This window comes from Mustela erminea, chromosome 9 (assembly GCF_009829155.1).
Source record: "Mustela erminea isolate mMusErm1 chromosome 9, mMusErm1.Pri, whole genome shotgun sequence".
Classification (NCBI taxonomy): Eukaryota; Metazoa; Chordata; class Mammalia; order Carnivora; family Mustelidae; genus Mustela; species Mustela erminea.
Genome location: NC_045622.1, coordinates 95476551 through 95490737, shown reverse-complemented (window position 1 = coordinate 95490737; position 14187 = coordinate 95476551). Strand labels below are relative to the sequence as shown.

The following is a 14187-nucleotide window of genomic DNA, read 5'->3' as shown; positions in this document are numbered from 1 at the left end:
TCGACATTCTCACAGTGACTAGCTCCCAGCACTGGGATGAGAGACACATTGTTCTCACCAGGCATACTGGAGTTCCTAGTTCACCTCATTTATTAACTCTGAGCTATATGGCCTAATATTTCTACCAATTCCCCCTGTCCTGGAAGCTCCTGAATGCACAGGCAGCACAGAGCTAGGGAGAAAATGATGTAAATGAAGGGTGCAATAAATTACTGTCAACACCAGTCGAAGTTGCAGGAGCAAGAGGAAGGCAATGAAAACCCACACTGAGTACCATTTTTAAATTTAGAAGCTGATCACCCCCGCCCCCTGCCTTTTGGGTGGTTCTTACTGCAGTACCTCCTTCCACATAGAGCAAATTTGGGGAAGGTGGGGCTGGGAAAAATGGCAAAGGGCTTAGCCAACTAGTGCTTGACAAAAAAGTCCTGAGGCTCACTGAGCTACAATTAGCCCATCAGCTTCCCACTACCACCAAGGCAAGGAGTATGCCAGCCTTTCTGCTCTGCTAATACACATATTTCTTGGTTGCCTTTCTCTGTCCTCTTTGACTTTGGAAAGTGCTATCCATGGTTATTTTAATCGGATTCATCTGCTGAAAAATGCTGTGCAGGAGGAAGACATCTGAGATCTTGATTACCCCCCACCTCTTGCAGATGGCCCATGACCCACCCTTTCTAGGGAGGCTTCTCAGAGGCAGCAACTGACATATCTGCAGAGCTAGGATGTTGTGCTGCAGCACACTTGTCTCAGATCACTCCCAGCTTTAGACACAGCCACCGAAGATTACAAAGACTGTAGTTATGGGAGGTACAGCTCACTCTGTCACTCCTGCAAACCCCAAATGCATGTCAAACAGTCGCAGCTCTGCCCTGAGTCTGATCGTGGGAGCAGAGTATGGTGGGGGTGGCAGCAGTGGGTCTGTTTCCAGGCCCAGAAGCAGTTAATCATATTTGATCTGTTTTGTGTTTTTTCACCCCTTTCTTCTGAATGCCAAAGCTAATTAGCCTCCCTGGCGAAGCACTGCAACCCATTTCCCAAGCTGTCAGGCTCAAGTCTGTGGTTCTCCAGTCCAGTGCTTCTCAGGCTTCATCGCACATGAGAGCTTTAAAAAGCCGTAGCCTAGACCCATTAAATAAAAACTGGGGGAGGACGGAGTCAGGCATTTTTTAAAGATCCTTTAGCGATTCCCATGATGCTGCTCTAGTCCGTCTCCTATTTTATTTATTTCGTGGTATTTAGTTCTGCTAAATTATGGTTGTTTACTTGTCTCCCTCTACTAAAACGCAGGCTCTAGGAGCTCTGGACACAACTGCTTGTTCACTGCTGTGTTCCTAGCAACGCCCAGATCAGTGACTGGCAGATACGAGGCACCCATTAAATCATTGTTCAATTAATATCTACATTCCTACATGGCCTCTGACTTTAGGATTTGACTAAGGCATCTGAGCTGCCACATTCCTTTGTCTCCCTCACTTGCTCAAAGGCACAGTCACAAAAGAGAGACCCATAAAAATCCATATACACGTAGCTCCTAGCAAACCTGAGTTTAATCAGCAACAGAGGTTTTGTTGTTCATTTTTTAAAAGATTTTTATTTATTTGACGGACAGGGATCACAAGTAGGCAGAGAGGCAGGCAGAGAGGAAGGGAAGCAGGCTCCAGAGCCAAAAGCAGAGGCTTTAACCCACTGAGCCACCCAGGCGCCCCTTGTTCATTTTTAATCTCCACTATCACAAACGTGCAGGTAGGCCTATGCAATGTCCCCCCAACCCTGGTAAAACAAAACCAAACCTCTTTCATGAGAATGTAACAAGCAAGTAGTCAGATTTATTTACTCTGCTCTAATTGGCACACTGCCATAAACAGAGGGCAAAGTCTAAGGCTTGGTTTAATGTCCATCCATGCTAGGGATGGCCATTTTGAAGATGTTTGTCAAATCCAACCTCCTATCTATAGAAACTGGAGCACAGGCAGAGCAATAGAGCAGCCCGAAAACTGTGTGGGCAGGCTCTCCACAGGACTATCTTTAGTTGTTCTTTCTATATAAATGGGGCAGGAGGGGGCATTTAATAGACCCACTGCTAGGGGCACTCACTTTCCTAGCAGGGCACACACCTCCGGGAGGAAAAGAATGGCGTATTGATAGCTACCATATCCTGGAAATAACGCTGCCCATCAGTGCAACAGGGACACAGGCAAACATCACCCAGAACAATGCAAACAAACCAAAGGACAGCTGCGAGGTGTTTTAAAGAGAGAAGGGTACAGGATGTTTCAAAACGCCTTGGTTTTAAACACACTGTTTACAGAGAAAGGACATCAGCTACCTATCTGTTAATCCTTTCCCATGATTCTGTTGACTGCATCTCCTGGGAATCATCAAAGAAGGATCTTCTTGATTATCACAGCTCTCCTGCTCCCTAACCCCAGGCAGTGTAATCCCTAGTGGCTCAACTGTCCTTTAAAATCAATCTCAGGAGAATAGGAGGAAGGAAGTGATACTTTGGTTTCTTTACCTTTCTTTTTTTCTTTCGTTCTCTCTCTCTTTTTTTTAACTAGTGAGCTCATAGCTAGCAGTTGAGGGAATTCTTCAAAATGGGTTTAAGTGCTACTTTCTAGCTGAGGACACAAAGTGCCTCTAACTGGACAAGCCCTTGGGGTCTTCATAATAAAAGGGCAGAGGGCACCTGCCTTGTCTAATGCTAATTCAGATCTGGAGACACCTCCAGAGGCAGGAAGGTCTTGGTAGAAGGAAACCAGGATGGGTGAAAAGATGGATTCAAACAAACCAGAAGCTTACAGACGACCTTCGGGAGCCCAGCAACAGGCTCTTTTCTCGAAGAATGCCAGAAGCACCCGCTGTGCTACCAACTCAGAAACCCAGAAACCCGTCCCTGTCCTCCCATCCCAGGATCTCCTTTCTTCCGCTCCCTGAGCACACCCCGAAGAGCCCTAGATCAGGAGTCCCTGCTTTGCCACTCCCTGACTTCAAGTCCTCCGGCAGGCCCACTCTGGGTCTCTAGGCCTCAGGAGTTCCACCTGTACAATGGGGAGTATGATCTCTGGTCATCCCACAGGAATGCTGTGAGCCCCCAAGGGACTAATACACAGTGCGAACGCGCTCTGCCAGAGGTGGAGCCCTGGCCCAGGCCCAGGCCCACCCAGGCCATTACCAAGATGACTAACCGCTTCCCTCGTCCTGGCTTCTCCCCTCTGGAGGCCCGGCTCGGTCTCCCTGGCTCACCTCCTCAGGCCGGGATTTTCCGGCCCTGGGACCTGATGGGATGGAGGGGGCAGAGCTTCCCTCTCTGTAGGGCGGGGGCGATCCGGGCTTTTAGCCGGGCGCCCTCGAGGCCAGGCCGCTCCCCTTGGGCCCACGACCCCGCTCCGGGCCCCCTTACCTCCATCGGTTGATCCCCACTGAGGAGGAGGCCGCGAACCACGGGTCCAGGATGTAAACGCAGCGCACGCAGCGCGCCCCACGCACGGCCGCCAGCAGCGCAGGGTTGTCGTGGAGCCGCAGCCCTTTGCGGAACCAGTGCACCGAAGAGGCGCCATCCACTCCGGCTGCCGGCGCCGGGGCCGGGGCCGCCGCTGCCGCCGTCACCACAGCCGCCGCCATCACCACTCTGACTGCTCTGGCCTCTGCCGCTCCGCCCCCGTCGGCCTCGCGGGCCCCGCCCCCGGGCCGCCCAGTGACCTACGACGCCGCCGCTCCTCTCTGTGGCCCCACCCCCAAGGCCCTGGAGCGCCCCTGCCATTGGCTGGGAGCCTCCCACCGGGCGATTGGCCCAGCAACGCGGAGTCCGGCCCCGCCCCCTCACGTTCCCACCATGTGTCGGTCCGGGAGAGGAAGCGGCGGGCTGGGCTGGTGACGCAAGTTGCCTATCCCTTCCGAGGTCTGGGCGTGGACGGAGTCTCGAGGGACGGAGGATCTCTTACAGGCGTCCTGTCCTAAGCCTGTCACTGGAAGCTGTCTGGGCTGATGGGGGTTGCTGCGACTCCAGCCAGTGACCTAACCAGCATCATCCACTTCTGCCTCTAGGCTGGGATATCCTCCGCAACATTCTACTACGGCTACTATTTATTCAATGCATTTTATATAGCAAGCAACGGGATAATATCCTTACATAGACTATCTCACTTACTATTCTTAACCTGGTTACGTTCACTCAACAGATCCCAGTGAAAGAACTGTTATTATTCTCAGTTTAGATACGGAGCAATCTGAGGCTGCCACAGCTTGAGTGACTTATTCTGTATCAGAAAGCTAATAAGAGGGCGCCTGGGTGGCTCAGTGGTTTAAGCCGCTGCCTTCGGCTCAGGTCATGATCTCAGGGTCCTGGGATCGGGTCCCGCATCGGGCTCTCTGCTCGGCAGAGAGCCTGCTTCCCTCTCTCTCTCTCTGCCTGTCTCTCCATCTACTTGTGATTTCTCTCTGTCAAATAAATAAAATCTTTAAAAAAAAAAAAAAAAGAAAGCTAATAAGAGGATCCCACCGACTAGACAGAATCTGAAGCTTCTGCTTTTACCCACAAAGCTATACTCTTATCTGCATAGAGCTCCTTGGCATTTCAAAGTGGCAAAGTCTAAAGAGGGAGAAGTGCCCTGACGCACGACACTGGAGGGACTGGGAGTAGGAATGGGCAATGCAGAGGATGTGGGTCAAGACAGTAATTATGCCATCAGATGAATTTTTCTCTTTCTTTCTTTCTTTTTTTTTTTTTTTTGTTGTTGTTTAGTAGAATATAGAACGATGGTACCTCTGTGCTCCCGAAGCCCTGAACTGGATTCTGTGTGGGATTCAGAGATATGGAAAACACTGTCTCCACTACTCCTCTGGGGAGCCAAGAGGAGCCCTGTTATTCTTCTGGAGCCTAGCACTGGCCTTGCTGATAGACTGAATGGCAAGAGAAGCATATGAGCGCCTGCGATGAAGTGTTAATGGTGAGCTAAGATAGCCTAATTAGACTGCAGCTCTGTGGTTATCGAAATGTGGTGACTGAATTTGGCCCTAGGTTGTGCACATACTCACATCCCTTCCTGAATTTGGAAATGAGCGAGGAAGGAATTTAGCAAATTAGTGACATTATTTGGCACAGCTCTCTAAACCAGAATCATTCTCAATCCCAGGTTCTCTCTCATATGTGTAAGTTTTTCCTTCAAGCCTGAATCACTCTTCACCCTGTCCCGCCCCTTTAAAATTTTTTTTTTTCTCTCTTTTTAAAAAGAATGTATTTATTTGGTAGAGAGAGAGGGAGCATGTGCACACACAAGCAGGGAGAAGGAGAGGGAGAAGCAGGCTCCTGGCCGAGCAGGAAGCCTAAGGTGTGGCTGGATCCAAGGGTCCCAGGATCATGACCTGACCCAAAGGCAGATGCTTAACTGACTGCGCCACCCAGGCACCCCTACCCTGTCCCCCCCTTTTTTTAAAAAGATTTTATTTATTTATTCGACAGAGAGAGAGATCACAAGTAGGCAGAGAGGCAGACAGAGAGAGTGGAGGAAGCAGGCTCCCCGCTGAGCAGAGAGCCCGATGTGGGGCTCGATCCCCAAACCCTGAGATCATGACCTGAGCCGAAGGCAGAGGCTTAACCCACTGAGCCACCCAGGCACCACCACCCCCCGTCCCCTTTTTAACTCCAGTTTTTTCCGTGTCCAGTTTGTACTGTGTCACTCAGAATAGATGTCACTTTCTTGGTGTCTGGTCCCAGCCCCCATAGTGCCCATCTCATTCTGTGCTGTTTCTTATCACTGGCTTTAGTACATAGTACTGGCATTTCTTACTCATCTCTCTGTGCCATTAGATTATAAACTCCTGGAGGGCAGGGACCCTGGCTTATTCACAGATGAATTTTCAGGGTTTAGCTCAGTGCTTGGCACTTATTGATTGAGGATTCCTTGAGCAAAAGGTGAACAGAGAAACTAGTCTTAGGTCAGCAGGAACCTGAAAGGTCTATTCATTCCTGACTCTGTCCTTGTTTTTGAATCCCAAATGCTTGCTGGAAGAATAGATGCCACCTCTCATTACTTTTCTCTTGAGACTTTGTGTTTGCCCCTCTCTTATCCCCGTTTCTCTCCACAAGGTTGAGGAGGGATGGAACAGAGAGTGTAAGGATATGGTTCTTTCCCCTAGCCTCGAAGATGGGTACTCTTTCTCTGCTAAACTCCTGTAATGCTCTCTGTGTAGACTGTGGGTCCATGAGGGCAGGGGCTGTGCTTATCTTGCTTGTCAATGTATTCCCAGCTCCAGTTTGGTACCTGACATGTAGTAGTTGCTCAATAAATATGTGATGAATGATTGAATGCCATTTATCCCTATCTTATTGGGTTATGATGAGAGGCAGTGTGTAGTACAATGGTTAAGCCCAACATCTTGCATGTCTGGGGTGGCTGGATTCAAATTCTGCTTCTGCTTTTACTCTGTGACCTTAGTAAACTAGTGACCTCCTTGTTCCCCACTTTCTTAAGCTATACAATAGGAATGACCATAGTAGCGAGGACATAGTAAGCATTTTATGAGTCAGCTACTATTAGTCTGAACAGCAGGATCTGTGTCTGCATTTGTCTTCCTTGCAACATCTTGTTCTTGGTCTTACATGTAATGGGCAATCCGTAAGTTGCTGGTGAATAAAAGATTTTAATCAGGTTTTCAAAGACCTCAAAATTATACCAGTAATGAAAAATAACAATTCCCCAAACCACTGCAGTGTTGCATGCATTTTTAAAGAAAATATTAAGTATATTCTATATTGTTGTGTCATTGTGTTATTTCAATCACTATATTGTCCTTTATCGTGTTGATAAGGAAGAATTATTTTATTGAATGATTGCATATGGTTTAAGTATAAGAGGGTAACATTCAAGAATCAATCAGGAAGTGAATCTCCCCCTGGACAGAATACTGGAGTGCAAAGTTCACTTTTGTGAACTTTACACTTTATAAGGGACCTAGGGAGGGGTACCTGGGTGGCTCAGCCAGTTAAGCAGCTAACTCTTGATTTTGGTTCCAGTCGTGATCTCATGGTTATGAGATCCAGCCCGGCTTTGGCACTGTGCTGAGTGGAGAGTCTGCTTCTTTCCTTCTCCCTCGGCCCCTCCTCTCTCTCTTTCTCTCTCAAATAAATAAATTTAAAAATGGCGGGGGGGGTGTACATAGAGAAATTACTGAGAGATCAAAGAAACCTGTACATTGTTAGGGAGGTGAAATGTAATCGAGTACTATTGTATCTTTGAGAGCAGTAAGAAGGAGGTTTGATCTCATAGCTGTATACCTCGTAATTTACAAGCGTCTCTGAAGAGTGGTTGCCATGAGGATGCCAAACAGTTGCTCCTTGTTTCCATTAGGGGTAGAGCCAAAGAATCTAGTTTGAGGGAAAAAAAAAAAAATCTAGTCTACGCTAAGAAGAGAAGGAGATTTAAGGAGAAACTTCGTATTCAGTTGTTTAGGAACGAGATAAATTAGGTAGCGGGAGATTTCGTTCTTCGCTGAGGATATTGAGAATACAGAGATCAGTCCTCCATGTTTTTGTTGTCATAGCCTCGCGTGGAGACTGGATTGGGCAACTTTTTACATTCCCTTTGAGCAGCGCTTTGGGTAAATATTTGATGATTGGTTGAAAGGTAACTAGGGGCGGGAGGGAGGGACGTTCCTGGCGAGTTTAAGTTACCCGCGCCCTCTAGTGGTGGAACGGGGAAAGAAGCGGCTGTTCGTGTGGGGCTGAGCACCCAGCATCCGGTCCTACCCTCCCTCCTCCCTTTGTTGTGTCAACCCATCGTGTGCAGCCATGGCATTCCTATTCCCAAGATTTCGCACAAAGCCTATTTTGATGTTCTTTGAACCCTTCAGCTTGAAAACTTGTAAAACTTATAGGGACATATGGACCGAAAAGCCAGACTCTTTGTTCCATTTCCAGCTCTGCCATCAACTGGCAGATTACCTGGGCAAGTTATTTAGCCTTTCTGTGCTTCATTTTCCTCATCTGGAAAATGGGGATGATGATGATGGTGGGGACACACGTGCAGCATGGAACTGGAGCATGATAAATAGGCAAAAGTCTCAGAATTGAGAGACCAGGAACAGACTCGCCCATATCTGGGTATTCATTAAGGACAAAGATGTCTTTATACAGAAGTGAGGAAAGGTGGTTTTTCTTGAAATGGCAATCAATCAGATAGATATCCCCATGTAAAAAAAAAAAAAAAAAAGGGAACTTGACCCCTATCTCTGAACATACACAAATCAACTCCAGATAGATTATATATGTAAATGTGAAAAGTAAAACAGTAAATAAAGCTTTGGGAAGATTATATAGGAGAAAATCCTTATGACCTTGAGGGTAGACAAAGAATTCTTAAATAAGACATGGGACGTATTAACCATAAATGAAAAGATTGATAAACTGAACTACATTAAAATTATGAACTTCTTTTTTTTTTTTTTTTAGTTGAAGGATAGTCGACATACAATATTATATTAGTTTAGGTATAAGGCACAGTGACCCAATAATTCTCTATATGATACATTGCCCACCACAGTAAATGTTGTCACCATCTGTCAGCATACCAAGTTATTACAATATTTTTGACTTTTATCCCTACGCTGTACTTTTCACCTTCATGACTTATTTATTTTATAACTGGAAGTTTGTACCTCTTAATTCCCTTCTCTTGTTTTGTCCACCCACACCCACCCTCTGGTAATCAGAGTTTGTTCTCTGTAATTATGAGTCTGTTTCTGGTTTTGCTCGTTTGCTTTGCTATGAACTTCTGTTTATCAAAAAAACATTATTTAGAGAGTGAAAAAGCAAACCACAGAATAAGACAAGATCGTTGTAACCCCTATAATTCTTAAAGAGCTCAGATCCAGAATAAAAAACTAAAAAGAGACAAGGCAACCCAGTATGAAACTAAGACTCGAACAGACACCTTCTCCCCAACGAAGGATAGATATGCAAGATGCCAATGAACACAGGAAAAGGTGCCCACTTGCATTAATTAGTTCATGGGGGGAATACAAATAAAAACTACAAGATACCACTATAAATCCACTATCATGGATAAAGTTAAAAGAATGGACAAAATCACGTTTTGGGGGGGCACCTGGGTGGCTCAGTGGGTTAAGCCGCTGCCTTCGGCTCGGGTCATGATCTCAGGGTCCTGGGATCGAGTCCCGCATCGGGCTCTCTGCTCAGCAGGGAGCCTGCTTCCTCCTCTCTCTCTCTCTGCCTACTTGTAATCTCTCTCTGTCAAATAAATAAATAAAATCTTAAGAAAAAAATCACGTTTTGGGGAAGATGTGGGCATTTGAAACATACTGCTGTTGAGAGTGTAAACTGATGCAATCACTTTAGAAAACCGTCTGGTGTTATATATTACATTTGAAAAACCAAATACCCTTATAGATTGCAAACCATATACCCTCTGACCTATCAACTGAATTCCTAGCACGTACCTAGCAGAAATTTGTTTACATGTACACAAAAGACATTGTCAAAATTTCAAAATAGCCAAAGTAAAACCAACGAATCATGGAAGCAGTAATTAGTAAAAATTTTTTGTGCACACGCCAAAAAGGCAGCTTACAAACCAGAGCAGTCAGAAGAGAACATGGAATGAGGTTTGGGGGGTATTGTTATAAAGCAGTTTACAGCCAGAAAGCAGTGACTGTTAAAATTGGTTACAATATTACCATTTTCAGTGGTTACCCCATATTAACCTTGGGAAAAAGTTTAAGTTTTGCTTATCCTTTCCAGAGCAGAAGCAAGAAGCAATTCAGGTCAAGTTAGCGCAAAAAAAATAAATTAAGTTTTGTGTGCTTGCCTATAATTGGGGCTGTCTGCTCAGGGAGCCTTCAAGGCTAGCCTCTGTCTGTCCTTGACTTTAACAACTTGTATGGAAATATCCACAGCGTGATGTTCTTAGGAATAGTCTTAAACCAGAAACAGCTCAAATGTCTCTAAGCAGTAGAGTGGATAAATAAATTAAGGCGCTTTCAAACAAAGGAATACTATATAACAATTAAAATGTGCAAACCATAGCTATACATTCAGGGATGAAACTCACAATTTTTTTTTAAAAGATCTTATTTCTAAGTAATGTTTACATCCAATGTGGGGCTGAAACTTACAACCCCCAGACCAAGAGTCGCACTCTTCATGGAATGAGCCAGCCAGGTGCCCTCAATTTCACAAATTTAATATTGAACAAAAGAAGATGGACATAAAAGCAAACATGGATATATGCACGGATCCACCATATAGAGTTCACAACGTGGCAAAACTAATGTTTGGTGTTAAGAGCCAAAGAAGTAGAAACAACCTAAATGTCCATCCTCTGATGGACAGATAAACAAATGTGGTAGATCCATACAGTGAAATTCCACTTAGTTATAGGTAAGAAGGGAGTACCAGCAAACACATCACCGTTCATGAACCTTGAAAACATTTGCTAAGTGAAAGATGCCTGTTGCAAAGAACCACGTATAGTAGGATTCCACTTATATGAAAAGTTCAGAACAGGCAAATCCATTGAGACAGAAAATGATTTCCTAGGACAGGAAGGGCTGGGGAGAAATGGGGAGTAACAGCCAATGGATACTGAATTTGGTGAGGGGTAAGGAAAATGTTCTAAAACTGATTATGATGATGGTCCCACAAGTCTGAATTCAACAACAGGTGAATTGTATGGTATGTGAAATGGATTTCTATAAAGCTATTATTTAAAAAATATATAGAGGGCATTATTAAAAAAAAAAAAAAAAGTAAAGTAAGCCTCAGCAGCAGAGTGGGACTTTTAAAAAGACAGGTCTTGGGGCGCCTGGGTGGCTCAGTGGGTTAAAGCCTCTGCCTTCGGCTCAGATCATGGTCCCAGGGTCCTGGGATCGAGCCTCGCATCGGGCTCTCTGCTCAGCAGGGAGCCTGCTTCCCTTCCTCTCTCTCTGCCTGCCTCTCTGCCTACTTGTGATCTCTGTCTGTCAAATAAATAAATAAAATCTTAAAAAAAAAAAAAGACAGGTCTTCTGTTCAGAAATGCCAAAGTCAAAAAATGTTGTTTATATTAAATTTGCATGTGTAAGTTCTAGTTTTTTATTGATGTTAGGGATCTTTTATTTATCTGAATACATTGAATTAAGATGTATAGTGTTTTAAACAGATGAATGTCTTGGTGTCCATATTTAAAAGATCTTCAGGGACGCCTGGGTGGCTCAGTTGGTTAAGCGTCTGCCTTCGGCTCAGGTCATGACCCCAGGGTACTGGAATCGAGCTCCGCATCAGCCTCCCTGCTCAGCGGGAAGCCTGCTTCTCCCTCTCCCACTCTCCCTACTTGTAGTCCCTCTCTCCCTGTCGCTCTCTTGTCAAATAACTAAATAAAATATTTTTTAAAAAGATCTTCAGCTCATAAATTAGAAACAAAACCAAAAGCTAACCTAATCCACGGTGCTAGACATGACATGCCAGGATGCTGGTGACTATGGACCAGGATGGAGGGATAGAGATGGGGGCACCTAGGGGAGTTTCAGGGGTGTTGATAATGTTCTATTTCTATTTCCCTCGGACCTTTCCCAGACTCTACTGCTGGCCAGAAGAACTGAGGAAGCTGGACGGACAGGATCTGAGTTCTTACAGACACACCTGAGTTTCCACCCGAGCCACCTGTATTATGCTTTGTTGGGTCCTACAGAAGTCTCACTATCAGTCAACCACCAAGGGAGAAGTTGGGCCTAACCTCCTACTAGCCGCCCCAGAAACTTGTAGCCTTGAACAAAGGACCAAGGAAGTGGGGAAACAAGTGCTTTTCTGACCTTTGCCACAGGAGACCAAGAACATACAGGATGTTCCTTACGAACACCCCATACCCCCCAATTCTGGTGTGACCATCAGACCTTGGGCCAGGGACCCGTGGCCAGGGGGGATGGTCAGGCAACTGTGCTCCGACCTCCTGGGACTGAGACCTCAGTCACCCCCAACACTCAGAAAAGCTGCACTCCGTTCTCCCCACCCTGAGAGGCAAGGTCCCAGCCTAGAAGTTGGACCACCCAGTAAGAAAGAGCAAACCCGAGAAAGAAAAACCAGGAGGAGGGGCTCCAGTCAAGATAATAGGGCTATGGAACTTGTTTAATTTCAACACTGAAATTTCAAGGTTCTTGCTCAAGAGAACAGCAACTACTCTTCGGGCTCAAGGGAGGGAAGTACAGTGTGTGTGTTTGCGGGTCTGCGTGTGACAGGGATGAGAGAGACAAAGGGCGCGAGTGACATGTATGTACCTCTCAGCCACCAGGAAAAGAATCTCGCTGCTGAGCCTTTCTCTGCTGATCTGTCTCTGAGGCCCAGGTGACGTATTTGAGGTGACAGATTCATGAGACACTTGCCTCAGCCTGCCCTTAATGACAAGCCTCTGCTGGAGGAGTAGAGCCCCAGGCAGTTACATGCCTGAGACTGGGCTTTGGTCACTAACACAGAACTGTGGTCTTCTCTGAGATATTAGCATTTGTTGACCCTCCCTTCCCTCCATTTTTTAATTTAGAAGAATAAAGTGCGAGAAATGAACTTTCCTTCTCGAGGACACTGGAGATTGACTGCTTGCCTTCTGTGTGGTGGGATATGCTTTCCAGAGGGGTGGGGCGCAGGCCGGTGGAGGGAGCTCACGGAGCTGCCATGCTGTGCCCCAGACCCCTCTGGCCCCTGAGTTAAGAGGACACCATATATGTGTGACCTTCGCCCAAATCCTTCTGGTGTCAGGTAATCAAAATTTGTGAGCTAGCTGAAGTGAAAATCAAACATACATTGAGAGGACACAGGAACATCCTGCGGGGGACCCCAGGGCCTAACATGCTTCTTGCTTTTCCAGAACTGAAAGCAGGAATAATTAAAGCCACTGGATACGGGACAGCCATCCTCCCTCTGTTTCTCTTTCTCTGAGAGCCTATGGCCTCCCGTTTGCTTCTTCTTGCAACTTTCTCCACTTTCTTTCCCCACCCTGAAGTTGTGTTTTCTCGGCCTGCTCTGTGAACAAGGCCAAATATGGCTGCGCCATAATTTCCGGCTACTACTAGGGGAAGACTGCCAGGATCTTTTAGGTCCCGATTCAGGAACCGTAGGTGGCTTAGGACATTGGTCCAGTCAGCAGGGGGAAGGGACGGGAGGCTGTGGTCCAAATGTGGAGTGAGGAACACCCCCATGAGCGAGGAAGGTGTGGGAGATGAAGGTTTGGGTGCTGAGTGGACATACATTATCATTGCCCTTGCTTATGAGGGTATTCTGACCAAGTGCCTCCTGGGTCAGGCTCCAAGAAGGTTCTTGAAGATACAGGGTTGGGTTAGACATAATTCTTGCCCTTTGAGAAACTTAGAGTGAAGGAAGCAAGTGTATTAACATTTTTTTTCTGTTATGTGCTTCATGAGAAGTACAATAGTAGAGTTTTGTGCAAACTGAGATCATAAGATCACAGAGGAACATTAATAGTGAATATTTGTTGAACTTTGCTCAGCACCTGCAAAGTAGGGTCTGTTGTTGTCATCACTCTTATGCTAGCCATGACCTCTATTCACCGAGGACACAGGCTTGGAGTGACTGGGCATCCTCCAAGTGACAGCTAGGAAGCCGGGAGCAGGGATTCCAGTGCAGGTGCAGGTCTGTCTGAGTGGAAAGCCTAAGGTCTTCCTACTCCAGCAATGGAGATTTTAAAGAAATTATAGGTCATTTATATTTCAATTAAAAAAAAAATACAGAGGATAGGGGCTCCCAGGTGGCTCAGTCAGTTAAGTGACCCTACTGACTCTTAGTTTCTGCTCAGGTCCTGATCTTGGGGGTCTGGGATTGAGTCCGACGTTGGATTCTGCACTCAGCTGGGAAGTCTGCTTGACATTCTTTCTCCCTTCCCCCTGCCCCTCCCCCTGCTCGTGTGCCCTCTATCTTTAAAACAAATTTTTAAAAAATCTTAAAAAAAAAGTAAAGAGGATAAAACTAAATTAATTAATTAATTTTAAAAAGCTATGAAATAGTATGTATAGGATATATGTATAGAAAAAGGATAGGGCACCTGGGTGGCTCAGGTTAAGCCTCTGGCTTCAGCTCAGGTCATGATCTCAGGTTCCTAGGATTGAGCCCTGCATCGGGCTTTCTGCTCAGCAGGGAGCCTGCTTCCCCCTCCTCTCTCTGCCTGCCTCTCTGCCTACTTGTGATCTCTC

General features: G+C 46.1%; 1 protein-coding gene across 1 annotated transcript in view; it reads right to left on the bottom strand.

Annotated features, from left to right (window-relative positions):
- CRY2 (cryptochrome circadian regulator 2) overlaps positions 1–3667 on the bottom strand; it is a 36274-nt gene extending 32607 nt beyond the window's left edge. Inside the window, exon 1 of the mRNA XM_032360011.1 lies at positions 3401–3667. Within this exon, the coding sequence (XP_032215902.1) occupies positions 3401–3621 (221 nt within the window). The 5' untranslated portion in view covers positions 3622–3667. The remainder of the gene's footprint in view (positions 1–3400) is intronic.
- Positions 3668–14187: the final 10520 nt, after the last annotated feature.